General features: G+C 46.1%; 1 protein-coding gene across 2 annotated transcripts in view; it reads right to left on the bottom strand.

Moving 5' to 3' along the window:
- Positions 1 to 9,212: 9,212 nt before the first annotated feature.
- Positions 9,213 to 23,592, bottom strand: part of CAMK1D (calcium/calmodulin dependent protein kinase ID) — a 238,297-nt gene continuing 223,917 nt past the window's right edge. The window contains exons 9-11 of one of the 2 annotated variants that reach the window (XM_082072738.1): positions 22,449 to 22,536; positions 21,227 to 21,365; positions 9,213 to 17,456 (exon numbers count right to left, since the gene is read on the bottom strand). In XM_082072738.1, the coding sequence (XP_081928864.1) occupies positions 17,335 to 17,456; positions 21,227 to 21,365; positions 22,449 to 22,536 (349 nt within the window). In that variant the 3' untranslated portion in view covers positions 9,213 to 17,334. Of the gene's footprint in view, positions 17,457 to 19,318; positions 19,533 to 21,226; positions 21,366 to 22,448; positions 22,537 to 23,592 lie in introns of those variants that run through there. The other variant, XM_082072739.1, reaches the window with a different exon arrangement.

The following is a 23,592-nucleotide window of genomic DNA, read 5'->3' as shown; positions in this document are numbered from 1 at the left end:
ACGGGAAGTTAGAAACCATGGTTTAACACCCTCCTCAGCAACCATCCTTCTCACCAAGCTGTCAGCTGTGGCTGAAGCCCCAGGCTGAGAAAGGTCCCTCCACCAACACTTCCTAAAGCAGGGGGAAGCCTTCACGCCAAAGCTGGATTCAGGTGCTCAACTTGTGCTTTTATCCAAGAGCAATTTAAAATTAAAGGGAATGAGCAGCACTAAAGCCCAGGACTGGCAGCTCTCATTCAGGTGAATGCACATATTCAGATGAAAATCCTGAAGGTGCCAGACCTGGAGGATAACATACATTGACGTGCTGCAACAGGCGTGAATGCTTCAGCAGGTATCTATACTCAGGATATGTTGGACAAGCACAGACAACAAATACCCAACCCATTGAGAAACAGCCTGAGGCAGAAGACATCAGCACCACTAATGAGGTGTTTGACATCTGCCAGGAGCCTTCACAGCCTCTGCGCAATTACACAGGTGAGCGTAAGGAGGAGGTAATACATTGGTAGTGGCTTGACATGGACCTGTGGAACCTTATGCCGAATGCAGGGGCTGTTCTCCTTGCAGGCATGTAGGTCATCCAGGACCAGGGTGTCTGGAGAGCAATTTTCACATATCCCTGTGGCGGATGCACTCTCACCCCTAACCAACAGAAGCTTCTAGTCTGATGGACCACTGTCACAGAATCATAGAATCATTTTGGTTGGAAGACACCCTTAATATCATTGAGTCCAAGCATTAACTTATGCCTATGGTCATGCACACTCCCCTTGGTTGACAGACAGGGCCTTTGACCAATGAAATGCCTTGAGAGAAGTTTCTGAACAACTACCATAAATGACCACAGCTCAGATTCAACTGGGGTATAAATGGAGCTGCTGGCCACCTCCATGGTGTTGGTTTTCCTCAGAGCAGTGGGTCTGCAGATGAAGGCTCTTGTCCTTAGACCAGCCATCTAAGGAACAATCCTTGGTGACTGAGACACCTTATTGACCTGATAAGTGATTTGGATGCCCTTGAGAGTCCTCACTTTGACACAGAGTGGGAAGATATGCATTTAGAATCATCAGTCCAGAGTTTTGGGATCTGATCCCCTTGAGCTTGAGTCAGTTGTGTAGTAATTGAACTCCTAACCAGTATCCAAACCTGTGTTGTATAATGTTATCAGAGCGCTGAATAATTTTGGATAAACCCTGGTTGAAGTTGGTTTTTGTTTTACAGCTCTGGTTTGAATAAAGCTTGTTGCCTGCCTAAACTGACTTTGGGGTTGCCTCTGTGACACTGGCCCCAGGATGCCAGGCAATAGGCAACTGCCCAAGACCTCAGACACCTATTGCCCAACCCCATCCTTGTGAGTGCAATCATGCAAGTCCAGCCTTACAGCTATAGATGACTTACACAACATACAGGTCCCTCCCCAAACACAGATGACATAGATGCTGCTTGCTATGAGAGGCCAGCACATTGTCTCAACTACCAGCTATTGCAGTCACAGAGCAAAAGCAAGTTCATACTCTCCTCATTTGTTTACACAGTTCCCAAAACACATTCAGAAAGGCACAAACTCCATCACACAAAGGCAGCAAATATGAAGCTACCCTGCAGTGGACACAAGTCTGGTCCACTTCGTATTATGGACCAGAAGGACCAGGGCAGTGATCGTCCCCCTGTACTCAGCACTGGTGAGGCTGCACCTCAAATTCTGTGATCAGTTTTGAGCCCCTTATTACAAGAAAGACCTTAAGGTGTTGGAGCAAATTCAGAGAAGAGAATGAAGCTGGGGAAGGGTCTGGAGCACAAGTGTGATGGGAGCGGCTGAGGGACCTGGGGGGTTCAGCTGGAGAACAGGAGCTGAGGGGAGACCTTCTGATCTCTGAACTGCCTGAAAGGAGCTTGGAGCATGGAGGGGGTTGGTCTCTTCTCCCAAGTAACAGGAAGGGAGGAAATGTCCTCAAGTTGTGCCAGGGGAGGTTTAGATTGGATATTAGGAAAATTTTCTTCACGGAAAGGGTTGTCAAGAACTAGAAAAGGCTGTTCATGGCAATGTTTGAGTCACCGTACCTGGAGACATTTAGCAGATGCATAGATGAGGCTCCTAGGGACATGGTTTAGTGTCAGTATTGGGTTAATGGTTGGACTCAATGATCTTGAGTCCAAAATGATGCTATGATTCTATGATCTTCCAGGCCAAATTAAACACTACATGTTGTGTTGGCTTTGCAAATATGACATATCTCCTTCTCATCTAGTGGGGTAACCTAGTAGGAGGCTTTTTTCTACCAATTGGGACTAACCTAAAATGCATATTGTGAATTCAGCTTGGGACAGTTGACTTCTACAGCATCACATAAGAATGCATGGCACTGCAGATAGAGCTGTGGGCAGCCCCGGGGCAGGTTACTGCGGACCCAGATTGGTCCCTGGTCAGTGGAGCGAGGTTGGTGCTGTACTCACAGCAACCATGACAAAGTTCCTGGTTCTGTGCACTGACTCAGGGGCTAAACAGGCGGGAGAAAGGAAAATGTAGTCACACTGTTTTAATTAAAGACAATGGAAGCTTTCCAGCCGCATCACTACAGCCCATGCGGAGACAAAAATTCCTGTTTTGCTAAAGGGATAAAATAAAATGCATTGTCACGCTGGGGATCAAGCTGATCTGAACTTCGTGTTCTTCATCTTCTGTGTGCTTAATTCTTGTAGTTTTTTAATTAATTGCAGATTTTCTTGGGTTTCACAACTTTATCTTCGAAGCAGATTCTTTGTGTTCTTTATAGAAATAGGCTTCGGGGTGTATCAGCAGGGGTGGTGAGGGGGCTTCGCACTGCTGATAAGTAATGATATTTTCTCTGCAGCAGGAGCCAGGGTCAAGTGAGACACGGTGTATGGTCTTCACTGATGAGCAAGGAGTGGGAGGAAGCAGCATATTTCCAGCCCTAAAGCAGGGGGACATTAAGAAGTTACAAGCAGCTTTGGCAACACAAAGCTCATTAGCCCAGTGGGTAGAAAATGCATTGCAGATGCAGCAGCCTTGCTGGAAATCCAGCGGGGAAGAGGTGGGAAGGACATGTGCAGGGTACAGGCAGTGCCCAGTGGTGATGGAGAGCAGCTGTGATGGCCAAGGCTGCTTCTCGTGAATGTCACGACAGATAGTAGAGGGAAAATGGTCCTTCTCACAGGTACTGCTGGGTCCTCTGCCTAAAATGTTCATGTAGGCATGAAGCTGCCAGGAAAGAGAAAGGAGATAAAAACTTTATGGGACATGATGAAAGGCCTCAAAAAACACAGAGCTTCGGGCTGCCAGAACAGGAGGGATTCTCATGGTGTGCTCTAGCAACTGGGCTAAAGTTCACTTTTGGGATCTAAGTAGGTTTTTAGGTCTTCTCTTAAATTATTTGCATGCAAAGTCAGTGTCTGAAAAGTGGGAACTGGAACACATTTACTATTTTCTTCCACCAGTCCCTATTCTATGGGGATGTTTGCTATGTGCTAAGCTTTCTCTTTCTGAAGACCTGTTTTTGGAAGAAGAGCCAGGGACAATGCAGATTGATTTTTCAGGTTTCACTCAGACTCCATGATACAAGTGGCAATTTAGTAGGATAAGCTCATTCCTTTTTTCACTTTTTATGGATTTCATTAAGAAGCATGAACAGGCAAATATCCCTCTAAGCAATCATATTACCAGCCTAATTTGCTAGACTTTCATTAAAGCAATTAAAGATAGAATGATGCAATGACCCAGTTCAGGACCCAATTAAGACTGAATCAATAAATCAGTAGGTTTAAATCACCACCATAAGGCCATGGATAATCAAAATGAGTTATGAGGCTGATGCTAAACAAAATTACTGTATTAACATTGCCACAGGAGAATTTAAAGAATGAAGTATTTTCCAGTCGAGGTCCCCAGCTCATCTTATTACAACCAGCTTAATGGTGATGGGCACTGCCTGGTACAGGTCCCTCAGCCTGCTGGGGAATATGTCCTGGGCACACAGCAAAACAGCCCTCCCTTCCATGTGGTGGTTGCATGTAGCCCTGGACATGGTGAATTCCAGGCACGGATGTCATGACCCTGCCCAACTATTCAGCCAGATTTGGAGCTAAACCATCTCATCGGTCTGTCATCACCTCCTTTGCACAGGTAAGTAAAGCCTCCAGGTGACCTATTAGCAAATGCTTCTTAGCCACAGCTTTTGCCTCTTTCCTGAAGGTCTTTGTCTTTCTTCCAGTGGAACTGCTGAACAACTGGTTCTGTCCATAGACTTCAACTCAAGCACATGTCACCTAATGTGTAAAAAGTGACTTTTCTACCCTACATCATCCTCTAGCCAGCATGCAGCAAGTTGTCCTTCAGGAAAGTATCTAGACTACCAACCTTACAAACATATTTGCACATATGTTCATTTTATTCATGGAAATAAAGAAGCAAAACAAAGCATGAAGCTTGAAAGCAAAGTCTGAGTTGCTTTTTTGCTCCTTGGGATCTTTAACTAACTTGTACATTATCCGGACTTCTTCACAAAGGCTCAGTCAGTGCTGCAGCCTGTTGCAGCCCATGACCAGAGAGGCTGTGGTGTGTCCATCCTTGGAGATATTCAAAAGCCCCCTGGTCATGGTCCTGGGAAACCTGCTTTAGGTGACCCTGCTTATTGAGCAGGGTAGTTGGACCAGATGACCTCCAAGAGGTCCCTTCCAACATCAACCATTCTGTGGTTCTGTCTTCAGGTCCTGGCAAAGCATATCAGAAAGGAGCATATAAGTACTACAGAAACTTAGGGAGAGAAGAGGAGCTGAAGTCTCCCAACATGAACCTCCAAGGTGGACGACAGTTAACTCGGCAGTGGACTCTGATGGTGACATGTTTGGTGGCAGTGAAGCTAAACATCGTTTGAACTTCACTCCTGGCCTGATCAATTCCCTCTCTGGACATTGTGATCAAAAAGTACCTGAAAGCTTGTTCTCCTTCTTTGTTCCACACTTGAAACACACAATAAAGTCCTATCATTGGAGTATTGAAAAGGCACAGTAGCCTAGTTCAGAAATCTTCAATTTATGCCATGTTGTCCCTCTGATTTCACAGAATCACAGAATGTCAGGGATTGGAAGGGACCTCAAATGCTCATCCAGTCCAATCCCCCTGCTGGAGCAGGAACACCCAGATGAGGTTACACAGGAAGGTGTCCAGGCAGGTCTCGAATGCCTCCAGAGCAGGAGACTCCACAACCTCCCTGGGCAGCCTGTTCCAGGCTCTGCCACCCTCACTGAGAAGCTTCTTCTCAAATTTAAGTGGAACCTCTTGCGTTCCAGTTTGCACCCATTACGCCTTGTCTTACCATTGGTTGTCACCGAGAAGAGCCTGGCTCCATCCTCCTGACACTCACCCTTTATGTATTTATAAACATTAATGAGGTCAGCCCTCAGTCTCCTCTTCTCCAAACTAAAGAGCCCCAGCTCCCTCAGCCTTTCCTCACACGGGAGATGCTCCACTCCCTTCAGCATCTTTGTTGCCCTGCGCTGGACTCTCTCCAGCAGTTCCCTGTCCTTCTGGAACTGAGGGGCCAGAACTGGACACAATATTCCAGGTGTGGTCTCACCAGGGCAGAGTAGAGGGGCAGGAGAACCTCTCTGACCTACTGACCACCCCCCTTCTAATCCACCCCAGGTACCATTGGCCTTCCTGGCCACAAGGTAACAGTTCTGGTTCATGGTCATCCTGCTGTCCCCCAGGACCCCCAGGTCCCTTTCCCCTTCACTGCTCTCTGGTTTGGTCTGGCAGAGACATTAAAATAGTATAATATAGTACAATATAGTACAACATAGTACTGTATAGTATAATACAATAAATAATATTATGTGATAGCATATTGCATTGTATGACATATATTACAACTCCAGTGTGTGTCCATCATGTACCTGTGTTCTATCTGCTGAGAACAGCAGTTTATCCATCAACTCCCATGGAAGCTCCATATGTGCTCACGTGATTATACCTTCAGTGCCACAGGTTTTCCCCATGGTGGATCAGGGATCTGATGCACTCAGGTGCTACACTGAGCTGTGGTAGATCAGACACTGCGGTTGAAAGTTGTAGTTCAGATGCTACTATGAGCAAATGCAAACTTGACGTAGTTTTGCTATTAACGTGACATGCGACTCTTCTGTTTGGAGGGTACCTGCCCACCTGGTCTCCAACAAAAAGAAGTATTTGTTTGAGATTTATTATGCATTTCTGGCCACTGCTAGGCTGCAAGCTGAGGCACGGATGTGAACACAGATCTTGCTTCTGCCCTAAACAGAGAAAACGAAAAACATACAAGAGCCTATATGGCGCCAAAGAAAGCACAAATCTCCTGAGTTCAATGGGAACAACAAATTACCTCTCCACTCTATTATTATTAATTTCCCTAAACAAAACACTTCTATGAATAAGGTAAATGGACCATTAATTGACCGTAACTTTATCAGAATATTGCAGTTATAAAAAGAAAAAAACCAAGGATGAAACAAGAAAAGAAGCTTGATTGCAGGCTAAGTAAACAGAGCTTAGAAGTCAGAAATTTATCTCAGTGTAATCCAGAAAGCCCAAACGCCAAACAATCTGGAAATACTCAATTGAATACTTGCAGTGCTGATCCAGATGGTACTACTTCCCCGCCTCCACAGTTATAAAAAATGGTTATCATCACAATAATTCAGCATTGTTGAGAGGCTCCACCAAAACAGGGACTCAAGATGTACTCGGCAGGGCATGTACCCAGAGGGATGAAGATGGACCTTCTCCCTGAGGGATGTCCACAGCTGAGAGGAAGTGTAATATGATGGGAACAACATATCCCCTTGTCCGTATGGCAGCTTACGGTGTCCTGGAATTGCTCTGGGGCCAATGTCCTCTCCTCATGGAGTCCACAAAGGGATCCTCCCACTCCCATACCTGAAGACATGGTTTTGTGGATGCACAGACAACCTGGGAGGGAGGTTGAGCGTTAACGATGAAATTCAGTGTTGGCATAAGCAGAGAAAGGGTAGGACTGTCTGCGCTGCAAGGAAACAAGTGCTGTGGCTGACAGCCCTGTGCAGAATGTCTCCTCCTCAGCATCACCTGGCCATGGGGGCCCTGAACCACAGGAGCTCTATCCTTGCTCAGGTTGGATGATCTTTGAAGTTGCGCACATGCACGTGCTCTGCTTTGACGGATTATCACTCATACAAAACTCTTGACTGCAAAAGAAGGGTTTGCCATAGCATAGCGATGGCCATTTGAGCTCTGGTTCTGCTGAGGGACAGTGCTGAAGAGCAAAGGAGCTGAGAAATGGGCTTGGTATAACATGAAGAAAGGCTGATGTATGGCATAAGCCAAACACGCACTGCATACCAGCACTCTGAAAGCCTTCAAAATAAGGACGGTCCCCTTCCCTCCAGTGCAAACATGGCTGTGGATCTTGGCAAGGTTGCAAGGATAATATTTTCTATAGCCACATCTTGGTCTTGTCCCTTTGGTTTCTCTGTGCTGACATTCTATCTCATTTGTTTTAAACAGCCAAGAATTTGTTGCTGAGACCCTAACAGTGAAGAAAATGCACACAGATCAAGTAAATACTGACGTGACATCAAGAGCCTACCTTATTACCATCAAGATTTCAGTGATCCTGTGGCGATAGAATCATAGAATAGTTTGGGTTGGAAGGGACCTTCAAAGCTCATTCAGTGCCACCGCTGCTATGAGCAGGGACATCTTCACCAGATCAGGTTGCTCAGAGCCCCGTCCAGCCTGCCCTGGGATGTCTCCAGGGATGGGGCATCCACCACCTCTCTGGGCAGCCTGGGCCAGTGTTTTACCACCCTTGTCCCATCTCACTGGGAGCTGGGAAAAGCTTAGTGCACACTGGATGACAATTAAGCCTACAGAGAAACCCATGATTTTTAAACCAAGACATGAGAAGAACGTTTTCCTGGCTGAGATTTTCATTCCACGACAAAATGTGGGACAGAACTTCAACTAAATAAGTGTGCAGAATTTTAGCCAAACTGGGAGACCCAACTCACACAGGTGGGAATGTGGTCCCGAATATGAAGAGCTGGTCATAGTTTAGGCTTGTGTCATATTGAAAGACCATGGAGTCTTTCTACAGGATCTTTTACTCCTCTTGCCACTGCAAATCATGTGTCTGCGCCTCAGTGTCACACTTCTCCTTCAACCCACTCCCTGTCAGTGGTTTTGTACATGGAAATACTTTTCCAAAGATGTACCTTCCCACGGATGTGCTTTGCCAGAGCACAAATGGGAGGTCACCTCATCTCTCCTGGGACAGCCCAGCATTTAATCCTAGTTCTGTGGACACAGTTGGGTACCACGGCATTGCACTAGTAATCAGATTGGTTCTGGTAGTGGTTTCTTCATTCACTATATAAAAGCTATTTAAGTAATTTGTATTTCTCTTTATACTGCTATGGGTTGACCACTATCACTGCTGTTTGTTGCAGGCCTGTTAGTGAACAAGATGTCTAAAACCAACTGGCTTTAATGCCAAGCATGGGTCCAGTTCCCTGCTGGGTGCCCAACAATGCTCATCTGAGTGCAGTGATTTTGCCAGCCATTTTTAAAAGGGAAGGAATTCTTGTGTGCCTGTGAGTGAAAGCCAGAAAAGCAGAAATAAAACTGGGGAAAATTAAGAATAAGAGGGAAAAATTAAAAGGCGAGTGATAAAACACACCAGGAACATGGTCTGGAGGAAAAGGAAGCCAGCGATGGAGTGCGCGCAACAGCCTTTGGAGCCCACTGCTGACTGCAAAGGGCCTTGGAAACACCAGCAAAAATCCCATCTTCTTTCCCAGTTCCCACCACAGGCTGCGTAAGTCACCAGGACCAGCTCAAAGGTACAGCAGTCTCCAACAAACACATCTCCTTTCCCCAGTCCCACACTGATATTCTCAATGCGCAGGAGACATCCATCTCTACGTATGTTGACACCCAACGTCAATTCCAAAAGCAGCTTTAGGGAACACCTGAAGGACAAATCATCCTTTTTATCCATTTCCCTATGGAGTGAATTGAGGAGGAAAAAAATCTCACTAACCTCCTTTGGGACATAAACGGACATTATTGCATAAAACATAATGGAACAGCCACAGAAATTATTCACTCCCTTTATTGCACATGGGTAGAGACTCATGCACTAAAAAACATCAGACTTCACAGCAGGGTGATTTAATTGGATTTATTGGAGGAAAACAATTAGTCATCCCTTTAAATTGTCATTATGATAGAAATCTCGATATGTATACATGATTGTCAAGGCAGAGAACCACTTGCGACGTAGCCCCATTAACAATTTGCAGTATTGCAAACTCATTATGCAGATAAAACTTTTGCGATGCCTTAATACATGCATGGAGTAAATACACATTCTCCCCTCTGTTTGGACACGGATGCTGTTATGAACTCATATCAATCACAAGACCTGCAATATTAGGCACACTGACATTCCTTAAGATTTAAGCCTTTGTAGAAAACATGCTTGCATTTTCATTGAAAGTCAACCGAGAGATATTTTGCAGTTGGGGATATTTGGGGAGTCACTAGTCTGGGTGGACTTTGGGGTTTTTTCATTGTTTGCTGACCCAAATAAAACACCTATCTAAAATAAAATGCCCAAACTGACCAAAATGCTGTTTCTCAACTAGAGGCCAATGTACAACAGGATGCTGACATCATGTTGACCAGAAACATGAGTCACACCATATCTCCCACTGAACTACAACTTTCCTTGCTCTTCACCTTCAGGGTCATGCTACAGCTTGATCTAGCAAGACACAGCACATGTGATGCCATGCTGGGCTCAGGGCATGCAGATGAGAGATGGAAAAGCTTGGAGCTACCCTGACCACCCCCGTAGGAGCTCCCACCCACCAGGAACCACAGCACACATCCACCTCCTCATGAAGCTTTGCACCTTGTGCTGCCTCAGCAATCAGAACTCAGACTGATTTACAACTGCTATTAATGATGGGTTTTTATGCTGTCACGTAGTCCTTCAGCAATGGCACAGCATCCTGGCTGAGCACCAGCCTTGACGGTGGGCTCAACACCTTCTGCTGCAGGCTGCCCAGGGAAGTGGTGGAGTCACCATCCCTGGAGGTGTTTAAAAGATGCGTAGATGAGGTTCTTAGGGACACGGTTTAGTGCCAGTTAATGGTTGGACTCAATGATCTTGAGGGTTTCTTCCAACCAAAATTATTCTACGATTCAGACACCGCGGAACAGTGTCTTGTGTAATTTCCAAGGACTGATCCTTGCTCCCTCCACCACCAGCGTGGTGCTTTCTCTCCAGGCCCACTGCTTGTCATGGCCTTGCCAGGAACCCAGAGCGATGTCCCAGCCCTTCAGATGACTCTGCTTTGAGTACTGGGAACTTGAGCGTCTTCCACACTAACACAGCAACCAGCCAGGAGCTGGGGCCTCGATGCCCACAAGAGTACTGGGCCAGAAGTACTAAAACTACCATGTGGCCATCCTGTGCCCTGCCTTAGAAAGACCAGCACAAATGAATGGACAAATGATTAACAGAAGACAAGGCAAGGTCATGATTTCCATGTGAAAGAAGGAAAAGTGCCACAGCAAACATTTCCACGGATAAATGGTTGCACTACATGGGCGTTCAAGGTTAAATGCCAGGATTTAGGTGGTGATGCTTTGGAAAGGATGGGATAATTAGCTCAGCTCTCTGCCCTGTTTGCTGCAGGCAAATAATCACAGCATCTTGGTCCCCAAAATGCAGTTCGTTCTGCAACAGGTGAGAAAGAAATATCCTGTAGGAAGAGAAAAATCCTAAGAATTGAGTGAACCGGTCTAAATTTTGGCTATGAAAAGCAAACCAAAACAAAACAGAAAAAAATGAAGAAACAGACCATCATGTTTCTTGGTAGTCCTGAGCATTAGCAACCCAGAGAATGAATTTATGTGGACCAAATTTTTAAGTATTGTGTTAAAAAAGGGACCATCCCCTCCCTGTCTCCCTGTTTCTAGATGTGTACATGACTGCTGCATAGTTTGAAGCTGCTCTGCATGGTGACTCTTCCTGCCCATGCTGCAGAGCATTCAACAGAAAGACAAAATACATTACCAGGCTTTGCAGTATCTTGTTTACAAAACATCAGCTTTTGCATTTACTCAAACTTAACGATTGATTTTGAGTTACAGATACATTGAGTCACTTAAAAGCAAAACGTAGAAGTAAACTCCTCGGAGAAAAGGTTGGGTTGAATGTGCATAAAGAAAAGGCTTGGGAAATACAGAAACAGTGAACAGCAGTTTAATACATGCAGTGCAGTATCATGCATTTATTGGACATCTGATGTGATCATTAGTTTAGCAGTGTTTTTACACAATGCTTGTGGGTGTACATGCCCTGATTCCACTCTGGAGTATGGAAAAAAATATAAGACCTGCTCTTCTGACCTTATCATTTATGAAGAGGAGGAAGACAAAAAGCTGTCTGGACAGATGAGTGACATGGTTCATGGTGGGGAAGGTGTCTGCCAAACCAGAGCCTGGGACAAAGAGCCTTCATCCTCTGTCACAAACACTATTTACCCAGCTTTGCCCCAGCCGTGTGAAGTAGGACCAAAAAACCTGAACCAACTCCTGATCTCCCACCGGTGGGATCTGTGATCCTCGGGGCCACAACACACACAACACGCACACACACGTGTGTGTGTCACAGAGACCCGACCACCCCAGCACACAGGATGAGAAGGCAGGACTCAGCTGCAGGGATGCGGGGAAAACACAAGGGATTGTGTAAAACTTGCTGCTGGGCAAGAACTCTGGAATTTGCCTGGGGGAACTCTGTGCAACTTTGTGAGCAGGTTGCTGTTTCCTCACTCAGCCATTGCGCACAGCGACTTGCCAACTAATCCTTCGTGCTTGGGTTTGATGCTGTTTTCCTTGGATACTGTTGTCTCTGCGTGTGTTTCTGCTTTTTGCTAGAATGAGTGTAACTCTTAGCATCAAGTTTCTGGTGCAAATAAGCATGATAATGAAGGCAACACTTCCTCCCCATGAATAATTTGTGGGATGCATTCAGGCCTCAGTGCAGATGGATAAATACACATGGGAGCAAGAATGTAAGTAATCCCATTAAATGGAAAATTCCATATGCCAAAAGGATGGTAATTCCGTACCTTGGGGCTCAGTCTCCAAACTGTTATTTTGCCAGCAGATGAATCGCCTGATTCTTTGGAAAGAGCAAAACCAACATGCTACAGTCTGCACGATCTTGTTGGCAAAGTCAATCTGGTGTTTTTACATGGCGCTGCTCATGGCTGGAGCTGGTACCACAGGGGAAATACTAGCCCAGGTTTCCCTGTATCTGATCTAGTTAATGCCAAGTTCATGTCGAAGGACAATATTCTCCCTGCTCACCAATGACTAAAAGCTACCTGGCTTTCCTTGGGAGCTTGTTTCACTAAAACCAGGGTAACGCTTAAGCGGGGCAGCCTTGGGGACAGCTACTGCTGCATTTTCTGGGCGCCTTGGAGGCCCATGCTCTGGTTTGCAGAGGGCTTGGGGAGAAAAGCCAGAGGTCAGGGGCTGCATTGGCTTCCAGCGCTGGGAAAAGCTTTGGACAAACCCCAAAGTCCCTCAGGGCCATGCAGGAGCCCAGAATAAGGAGAGCTAGTTACAGAAAAAATGCTGTCAATAATCATGGAGGCACGCAGGGCACATGCACAGCAGAAACTCCTATCTAATGCCTACTGCAGAACTACACGGAGATGCCTACCAGTGGGCTGACACTTCTTTTTGTGGCTTGATTCATATCAGGAACAAACCTCTATCATCACTTGGTTTTATTTCAGCACCACAACCATAACAGACACACAAAGCATAGGTAAAATCCTTTTTTTTTTTTTCCTGCACCCACTACTCTAATGGCACCTGTACAACAGCAACCAGGACAGAAGAGACATCACCAGCAGGGTAACACAGTCTCAGCAAAGCATCACTGCGAGGTTCTCCCCAGACTCCTACCTCCCCACTAGCCATGTTGCAGGGTCAATAACCACTTTGTGCTGTGGAAGGGGTGATCCAGCAGAAAGTTAGGATGCTCTGGGAATGAAGTCACATGCAAAAATCAGCAACGGAAGCCCCTGGCCACTGCAGTACTGACTTTCAGCTCGCAGAGTTCACGGGCAGCCTGTCCTCACAACTTCTTCTGCAGGCTAAGGAGCCAGCTGGAGACATTCTGGATTTATTGTTTTGTTTTCCCAGCAAGAGCACTGCTGTTGGCATCAGAGGTGGCCTCTGTGACTCTGGAGGTAAAAATCAACAATCAAAGCTGCAAGCAAAGGAAAAGAAGGGGAAGGAGCTGAGGAAAACAAGTTACAAAGGAAAAACACATCGGTGCCAGTAAAGTAAACCAGAAAGGGGTAACAGACAGGTGAGTCCAGGCTGAAGTCCTCATGAAAGGAGCAAGTCACACATTTTTTAGTAGGACGGTCCATTGGGAAAGAGCCCAGAGGGATTTTTCTACCTGTTCCTTTATGGCAAGGCCAGTTGGAGATTTGTTTTGAACAAAGGAGCTACTAGCCCTTTCCCCACACGCACAGAGTATTTACTCCTGGGTTTGCAGATGAGCAGAGGAGGATTGGGGCAGGGGAAGGACACACAACAGCACTGGAGCATCCCCAGTGATGCTGGAGTGTTCGCCGTACCAGCTTGTGCTGCCGAGGGGCAAACGGCTCCAGCCCCCTCTGTAAATCTGCCCTGGGTGCTGCTAAGTCAGCCCAGTTTACAGATTAACCGGGAGGTTTTAATCAAGAGATACTTCAGGACTCAATGATAGGAGAGATCTCAAAGCATGTGGTGAACACCAGTCAGGTCTCCAGCTGTGTTTCACTGATATAAAGGAAGAGCTTCCCACCACCCAAAACTGTAGCAGAAGGAAACAATTCTGCTTTTAAGTGCTTCTGTTTCTTAAGATCCCAGCAGTTGATAGCAAGCCAAAAACAATTATGATAAGTTATACAACTACGGCAGAATATTACTTGCAGGAAGGAAACCAAATCACCCTACTTACAAGTGCGGAAGTAAATAATAACCCACTCAACAAAAAACACAGAAAACATCCAGCAAGGAGGGGCAGCCAGTGTATAGAAACCCCCCAGCTGCAGGACAGCATGTCTGCCTTTGCTCCCATCACTGCTCTTTGTTGTGCAGATGGAAATCCATTTGCCTTTTGGATGCTGTATTTTGATTAGTGGCCTGAGCAACTACATCAAGTTCAAACCAGACCTCAGGCTTCAGATGAGTAGGCAAAAAGGAAACGTTCGAGCCCTAATCTTTGAAATAACTGTACAAAGACAAAAATATTCCCTAACCAAATCCTGCTTTTGGTTGCACTTGTGTAAACATGGGGAACTCCACTGACTCCAAACTGGGGGACTGCCTATTTACATCCCTGCAACTGGAGCAGAATAGGGCCAGCTGAGCTTACATGGGTTCAATATAACTTGAATTTCTTGGGATAGGAGTCTCTCCCAAACTAAAGATTCCTTACTTTGTCTGGAAAAATAAAGTGACCTTAGAATGAGTTTAAATTGTATTGTACTAATTTCCTGTTATCTTTGCAGCAAGATTTAAAGAGCTCCGAGGGTAAATGCTGATAAAGCTCTTCCTACTCTCTGTCAGTGGGGCAGGACTGTTCTGTGGCAGCAGCCTGGGGATGGGGACAGGAGGGTGACTTGCAGCAAGGAGATGCCCTGCCCTTTGGTCTGCCCAAATCTCAGTCAGAAGTCCTCACCAGGGAACTTATAAGGTGTTTTGCTACCAACCCCCAAGAGACCAGTATCTGGCACCTTTCCTAAAAGGAGAAGTTGAAGTCTTTCTGTGTGACCATCCACACCAGCTGTGAAACACGGTGGAGAGCACTGGGGGCTCTCAGGGCCTCACTCAGATGTGCCACAGCCCTCCGAAAATGGGGAGCAGCTTAACACCGAGGAAAACAGAGATCTATAGGATGCATCACCTTGAAGTGCCACCAAAGGAGAGGCTATTTCAGAGCCAGCACTCAGTGCCACCTGTTTTTCTAGCTTTTAGCACTCAAAATGTTATGGATGAAATCCTGGCTCTTCCAGTCGAAGCCAACTGACTGAAGCCGGACGAGGATTTTGAAGTCTCAATGAAAAATATGTATATTATGGCTTATCCCAGCACAGTCACTATGGCCTGATACATTCGGCCATGTCTGTGACTGGTTTCCACAACTTCTTGTACAAGATAAACGAGACAAGCATGGCAATATTGCTGAGGGGAATGACTTGTGCCTCTGGATGAGGATGGACCTGTCTGGGTGTGAGAGGCTGAGAGGGGCCGGGGAAGGGTGCCTACCTCTGCTGCCCACCTCACTTTCCTCCTCCTCAAAGGAAAATTACAGCTGGGAATGGTGTAGAAGTAACCTAGATCCCTTCAGCAAATCCAGGCAGATTTGCTCTCCTCCCTATTTCAAGCTGCTTGGACGCAGAGCTGCACAACAGCCATGGCGGCTGTTCCATGACGGAGTCTGGGAACTGCATGCATTTAGTAATAAAATAATGGGGAAATTGAGTTTACTTTTCATAGAATCATAGAATGGTTTGGGTTGGGAGGGACCTTCAAAGCTCATCCAGTCCAACCCCTGCCATGAGCAGGAACATCTTCACCCAGATCAGGTTGCTCAGAGCCCCGTCCAGCCTGGCCTGGGATGTCTCCGGGGATGGTTCATCCACCACCTCTCTGGGCAACCTGGGACAGTGTCTCACCACCCTCAGTGTAAAAAATTCTTCCTCATGTCTGGTCTGAATCTCCCCTCCTTTAGTTTAAAACCATCACCCCTTGTCCTATTGCAATAGGCCCTGCTAAAAAGTCTGTCCCAAACTTTCTTAGCAGCCCCTTTTAAGCACTGAAAGGCCACAATAAGGTCTCCCTGGAGCCTTCTCTTCTCCAGGCTGAACACCCCAACTCTCTCAGCCTGTCCTCCCAGCAGACCTGTTCCAGCCTCTGATTGTTTTGGGGCCTCCTCTGGAGCTTCTGGGGGAGGCAGTGCCACCACTGTCCCTGCACGTGCCTTTGGGCAAGGCTTTGCTTTCCCAGCTCAGTGCTCCAGGACAGCCCTCCTCCAGACCTCAGCGTGATGGAGCAACATGACACCAGATCCTGCACTTTGCACCCAAGAACCTGCCAGTGCTTTACAGAGGGGTGCAAGCATCACCCCTCTCCCCAGGGGGAGAAACCCAGGTCCAAAGCTCCAAACTTTTCTATTTGGTTTCTAATACTTTTGGCTGTTCTGGGGGGTGCTGAGCATCAGCAACATCAGGCAAAGCCCCCAGGAGATGCAGGTGCTCAGCACCTCTGGCACGGACCTTCCGTCTGGATGTACCCCATGGCTGGGAGGAGGTTGGTGAGTGAAATGTCCTGCTCAAGGGCAGCGCAGCGAGTCGGTGCCAGAGGACAACTATGACTCCCAGCCCCACGTCTTCCTTTTCTTTTGCTCTGCCTGTAACATACAGCGACTCGGAAGAGAGAAAAGCTGCAGGATGAGACTGTGCTCTGCCATTTTGTTTGCTCAGCTCTGGTCGGCACCGTGTACCTGCTTCTCCTCTGAAACAAGGGTGCTGCAGATGCCCAGTGCTGCAGGAATGCGGCCAAGGATGAACTGACTCCCAGCTGGCGGCAATTTAACTCTTGCCATGGCTTTCAAGGAGGAGGAAGGGAGGGAAAGCAGCAGTTTCTTAATCTGAGCAGTAACAGCTCTGCTAAAGCCAGGCAGACTTGCAGTCCAATTTGTGGAGTGAGAAATGGCATGCCGTTGAAATCCTCTTGTGTTGCAAAGTTAACATCAATTCCTACCTACAGAAATAGCCTATCCCCCAGCAAACTGGAAGAAGGGACATTACTGGAAGTACTTTTTAAAAGAAAAAAAATATATAATGCTCAGAAAAGTATCTCTATTTAAATAATCCAGTTGAGATGTTTGTAGTTAATGGAAAAAAAAATACAACATATACTGTTACCTACACTGAGAAAAGAGTAAATCACTGGGGAAAAGAATGAGTGTTCATTAGTTAGAACATTGCTAGACTCACATATATATATATACTTATATATATATATGTACAGCACCAGAGACTGTTAGATCCGTTCCCCCTGGAGTCATTGCAGTTTGTGATAAATGAAACATTTCAGAATTGCAGTATAAAATATGGCCATAAAAAAATCTTCTTTCTTCTAGTCCTTCGCAGGGTGTGAGGGCGCAGAGGCGACCTGCCAGCCCAGCCTGCTCCTCGCCGCCCCGGCTCTCACTTGCTCCCTGTGTGCACTGTGGTCACTGTGGTGGGTCTGGGTCTCCGGTCCCCTCCTACTGCAGAAACGCCTGAAGAAGCAGATGAAACAAAACTACAGAGGGTGGATGGAGACATACCTAAAAAAGGAAAGCCAGAAACAGAGTTAGAAATGGGGTTTTTTTTGGAAGGTGGGGATGTGGGCAAAGCTGAGTTTGTTTCGTAGCGCGCTACAGAGGGGAGGGGACAACAGCTAGAGATGGTGCTCCTGCTCTTCCCGCAGTGGTGGGGTTGGTTGGGTACCTCCATGGGGCATCTTCTACCCTCCTGGCCCATGGCCATTTGCCTGCTACTACCACCAGCGGTTTCATACGCATGTCGCAATGAATAAATGTCCAGCTTTGGTATGTGCTCAACCAAACTGATTTCACATTTCTGGGGCTGAAGACAAAGAGTTCTGGGATTCAAAAGTCCCTCCAGCATTGTACTTGCTCAGAATAATTCTCCTCGTGGGCATGTTAAAGATGATTAAACTTCTCATCATGGCCATCTAGCTAAATGAACAGACTGTGCACCTGGACTAAAAGAATTTCCCCAAGCACCCTGCAAAGATACTGATGAAAAAGTACAGTGCGTCAAATTTGTTGGTGAGTTCCAGTAAACCTAGAGAGAATGTGAATGGTGTGACTTGGACATCATTCAAGCAACAGCTTATGTCGCTCCAGGTTTTGCTGGTATGTCTCCAGCACTTCCAGCTAAGAGATGCAGGTTGATGTAAGTTGAGTATCCAGACCCAAAATTTTCCTGGGCTGTTCCTTTTGAACTAATCAAAGACTTCTGAAAGATATTTTTTATGAAAAAAGAGGGGGTTTAGCTAAATTAAACTGTTTATAGAGGTAGAAGCAGACACCACAGATTTAAAAAGCACAACCCTCCAAAACATAACCCCTGAAAACCCAAAGTAGCCTGGATTTCAAATGACAGATTCAAGATTTTGCTATTCCAGCACAATGTCAGCAGTTTCTATGGAAAGCATTAATGAAGAGAAATAAAATATATCCTTGCCAGAGCTTTCCATGGATGAACTACCACTCTCCCAATGGCTGTTTAGACCCCACAAGGGAGATCCTTCGATTTTGCTGGCATGTGCAGCTCTCCATGCAGTTTGGCAGCCCTGTAGGCACCGATGTGTAAAGGCAGCTCTGGTGCAAGAAAAGCTGCTGAACAAGGACCTGGCACAGTCACCTTGTACTGACAAGATGCAGACTCAGAACGATTAGAAATACAGTTCATTTTTCCAGCTTGGTAAATAAAGAATAGATTAAACCTATATTAATGTATTCTCAAACTGGAGTTTGATATGGCCCCTTGACTACTCAGGATCTTTTTGATGGTTGTTACAACTTCTACATGCTTCTCCGTGCTTCAAGATGGCATTTCAACCTCAGGGATAACTATGCTGTACCTACAGTCAGTCACATCCCATTTCTCAGCAGTATCGACATTTGACATCTTGGCTTCATGCTGCAATTGATATGTTACCTTAGAAATAAAGAGATCTAGGTGTTGTAATTAATCTAGCCAGTCAAATCATGTCTAAATAGAATAAACCAGGCGTGGGTTGAGAATCAGGCCAATACACTTGAGAAATCCTGACTGATTCACTTAGACTCTCCTGACAGGTACCATAATCCAGCGTAATGCATCATCTCTGCCCTAAAACAGAGAACAGCATTAGGATGCAGCCTAACATAACCTACTCTCAGGCGAAGGCTGTATTTAATTGTCTTCAATGATGTGAAATTGCTGCATTTGAAACTATTTGGAGAGCCCATTAGATGTCTATTAATAGCATTAGGCAGTATTACGTTTTGTACTGGTGGCACAGCTGTTTCATGTAACTTGCAGCATGGGATCTTTCTCGTGCAATAAATCTATCCCCAGGGAAAACTGATGAGAAAGAGAGACACAGGACAGAGACCTCACAGGTTTTCTTTTTCCCAATGGGAGGTGTTTGGTAGAGTGCATTGGATATGGCAGTTAATGTCACTCCTTGCATTTTCTGCTGGCTCTCCTCACTGGTTCTCTGGGGCTCCAGCATCTCCAAACTCTTTAATTCATTTATTTGAGGAAAGGAAGTTCTTCTGTATAGTCTGGTGAGCTGGACTTGACCCGGGATGCTTGGAAATATTTTGATACTTTTCTGCCTCATATTTCTGACAAGAAAAAAAAATCACCTGTCTTAACACATCTGACTTTATCCTTCATATCCTGGCTGACTTGTCCATTGCTGCAAAATATCATCGGATTCTGTACAGGGACCTGCTGGATTCCGTAGCTGTTCAACAGATTTTCTTCTCTTCCCACCCTTATTGTTCACAGACGTTTTTCCATTACTATTCAGACTACGCAGGGCTATTAATTAATACCATTTAAGACTAATCAAACGGATAGATGGATGGAAGATAACCATCCACCAATTTAACAGCAAAGCATGCCATCAGACCTGACTGGGCTCCAGCACAGCCATGCTGCAGCAGGAACCAAAATGAAGGCACATTTCTCCTCTGTAAGGGGTTTTCTACATCACTGCATTGCCAACGCATGGTTGGAAGCATTTGCAGGTGCAAGATGCGTGCTAGGGACACAGTGATGCTTTCTTCCGCAGCAGTTGTAGGATTTGGCACTGGGCATTGCAAATTGGGCGCTGGGCATGAATCCCCATCAGGCCCGGGATGCAGAGGGAAGGGGATTCTCCTCCAGCTCGGGCTGGGAAAAACATCTCATGCAGTGCCCAGAAGGCAGATCCCACCTCAGTTTTGGGGGAAAATGTGCCCAGGACAGCAAGAGAAACAACAGTTTTCAACCAGAGCTGCAGGGACTGTGGCTGGTGCCGTGTCCTTGTCAATGAGCTGAGGGGGGCGGGCAGAGACGGATAGTGGCACCATCCAAAATACATCCTGAACAGTAGCTGTTTTCAATTCTGGAATAGTGTGGAATATTGTCTAGAAACAACCACTTCAGCCCCCATGAAGTAAGCACTGACTTCCCATACCATAAACTATTAGCGTTCCTTTTTGGTGCTGCACCTTAAAATAATCTTCTCCAATTGTAAAGTCCACATCCCTCCATTTCATGATATAAAAATCTCTACAAACAGACAGAAGGGAATAAAATAAATGGTCAGAAGCCAGAAATTAAATAGGCTTCATTGCAAAGGAAGATGTTCTGTCTTCCAAATGATCTCTTCACTGCCATATCTCCTTCCCTGGCGTTCAGAAAGAATACAAGTCCCAAGCATCTGACTCCATTGGGCAGCTTGCAAATCTCAATTACAGCACGTAACAAACAAGGCAGCGGGCCAAGTCCCACTGTGGTGTACAGAGCATGAGTTCTGCTCAGACAAATGAGCCTCTTTGTACAGGAACTTAATTTGGCCCAGCGAGAGAGAAGCTGGGTCAGACTGGCAGGATCAGTCTCCCCCATGGAAAATGGAAGCGGAAAGTAAGCCATTTTTTACAGAAAAATGTCTTATCATAATACTGGAAACTCAAGCATAAACAGTTTGAGTAAACTTTTTCAGATTTCAACCAAATACAAAACTATTTGTTGTGGGGGTCTGGGTCTTTTTCTCAAGAGAAAGCCCTTTTTCTTTACAAGAAACAGTGTTTTTCTCTCAAAAATGCGCCTAGCTGGAAAGTAAATTTTTTTAGCGCATAAACTTTTCCAATTGAATAATTATTTTTTTGGCCAGCTGGTCCCTTTTCAGTCCTTATTTTAAACACCAGCTTGCAGAAAGCCGGACACACTGCCACGAGGACTGCAGCCTGGGGGTCAAGGGGAAAATGGGGGTCCCAGGAATTTGGTTGGATGCTGTGGCAGCAGCTTTGCCGGGATGTTGGTTACTCACAATCTTTCCGCGTGGCTGCGTCGGGAAGCGGCGCGGCGAGGCTGAGGGTGCTCGACACGCTGGCGCTCGCGCTGTCCAGGCTGCTGCCGAGGTGTAACCGTCTCATGTGTCGCACGACCGCCGTGGCGTTAAACGCTTGCTGGAGATGAAAACAAAAAAGGGAAAAAGAAAGAATAAAAAAATGGAGGGTGGGAGGTTTATTTCTGCACCTCTCCCGGCTGCTCGGAGTTGTCAGAAGTGAATGAGTCCATCATCTTTCAACTCTTTCCCAATTTCTAGTTTCTGAGCCAGAAACAGCAATACCAGAGAATCACAGAATCATTTTGGTTTGAAGAGACCTTCAAGATCATCAAGTCCAACTGTTAACCCAACTTCGACACTAAACCAAGTCCCTAAGAACCTCATCTGTACAACTTTTAAACACTTCCAGGGGTGGTGACTCCACCACTGCCCTGGGCAGCCTGTTCCAATGCCTGACAACCCTTTCTGTGAAGAAATGCTTCCTAATACCCAATCTGAACCTCCTCTGGCACCACTTGAGGGCATTTCCTCTCGTCCTATCACTTGTTCCTTGGGAGAAGAGACTAACACCCTCCATGCTCCAAGCTCCTTTCAGGCAGTTCAGAGATCAGAAGGTCTCCCCTCAGCTCCTGTTCTCCAGGCCGAACCCCCCAGGTCCCTCAGCTGCTCCCATCACACTTGTGCTCCAGAACCCTCACCAGCTCCGTTCCCCTCTCTGAACTCAACCCAGCACCCCAATGTCTTTCCTGGCATGAGGGGCCCAAAACTGACCCCAGGATTTGAGGTGCAGCCTCATCAGTGCTGAGTACAGGGGGACGATCACTGCCCTAGTCCTGCTATATATTACCTATATGAAATCATACGCATTTCTGCCCTGGTCCTGCTCCACTTTCCCTGCACTGACACACCGGCTGTCTGCATTGCTTCATGTCCCCCTGCGATGCTGACCCCAACCCCATGTATAACCATGGCTGCTTCCGCTATGAGCAGCCCCAGTCCCATCTCTCATGCATGACATTGATATACTTGGTTCATAGCATCCTCTATAAAAGGCCGTGAAGGGCCAGGTAACCCCAGTGTGGACCATTTTAAGCAAAATTTTGGGCCACAAAAGCACTAGAACACTGAAAGGGTGAACTTATGGCTGTCACATTAATGGAGTTATGCATCTAAGCACCATCCCTGAGGGTGGGTCACTTACTCTCCATTTGCTTTTTGCGAAGTTCTTCCGGATCTGGGCGCTGACTGACTCGTGGATATTTTTGCTGAGCGCTGTATCACCGGCGATCCTGAAACGGACAGACAAGACAAGTTTTAGGAGATGTTTTGCCCTCTTTGAATACTCTTTCTTCTTCTCCTGGCTGGTCCAAGGTCTGATTCCTCCTGCAGTGGTGAATCATAGAATCATTTTGGTGGGAAAAGACCTTCAAGATCATCAAGTCCAACTGTTAACCCAATGCTGTCAAGTCTAACTCTAAACCACAGCCCCGAGAACCTCATCTATGTATCTCTTAACGAACTCCTGAGAAGATTTCATTCACACAAAGGCTCAAACTTCCCACTGCTGTCTCTGCTGGCAGCAGTGGTGGAAAATCTGGGGCAATAAAAGCAAGTGTAGATAAGCCTTGTAGGTCTGGCAGCTACAAAGAGGTACAACCTTATTTTGTTGGTGCGCAGCTGCTTTCTATCACCATTACAGCCCTAGATGAAAACATTCTACCTTTTTTTTCCCCTTTACATCTGAAGATTTAACATCAACAGGCTGAGTCTACTTTTAGCCTCAACCGTGCAGCAGCTCCCAGAGCCACTCCAACCTGTCTAATTCCTGTTTGCACTGGAGATTTTCCTGCCACCCTGCAATGTACATAGCCATTTATCATGATTTAGGTAGATTTACAGTAAAGCAGATACAGGGATGCTCGTTCAAACAGCACAGGCTGCACAAATACATTAGGCTGAAAAACACTCAACCTAAGAACTTAACTGATCTTGCACAGTTTCTTGAACAGATAAAGACACAATCAAATCTCCAGTAAACACAATTATTTTGTGGGAATTTTATTGATTCTTTTAACTTCTCAAGACATGGGATCTGTTGGAAGAGTAGGCACCATAGGGAACTGATGTTGGGCCATATGCTGGAGTAATTAGTGCTATCTAATGCAGGTGAAGCCAGGGAACAGCTATTGCCTCCTACGTTGTATGTGATGTTCTCAGAAATAATTATTTTAGCCACAATGTAGAAACCCATTAGCAGTTAAAAAATATATGAAATGGAAGAATCCATCAAGCCCAGAGCCTCCCAGTCTGAAGACCTCCGATAAAATAATCAGAGAGTCTGGGGG

This window comes from Streptopelia decaocto (assembly GCF_964273445.1).
Source record: "Streptopelia decaocto genome assembly, chromosome: 1".
NCBI classification, from domain to species: domain Eukaryota; kingdom Metazoa; phylum Chordata; class Aves; order Columbiformes; family Columbidae; genus Streptopelia; species Streptopelia decaocto.
The sequence above is the reverse complement of the archived record's forward strand: the minus strand, read 5'-3'. Positions and strand labels throughout refer to the sequence as shown.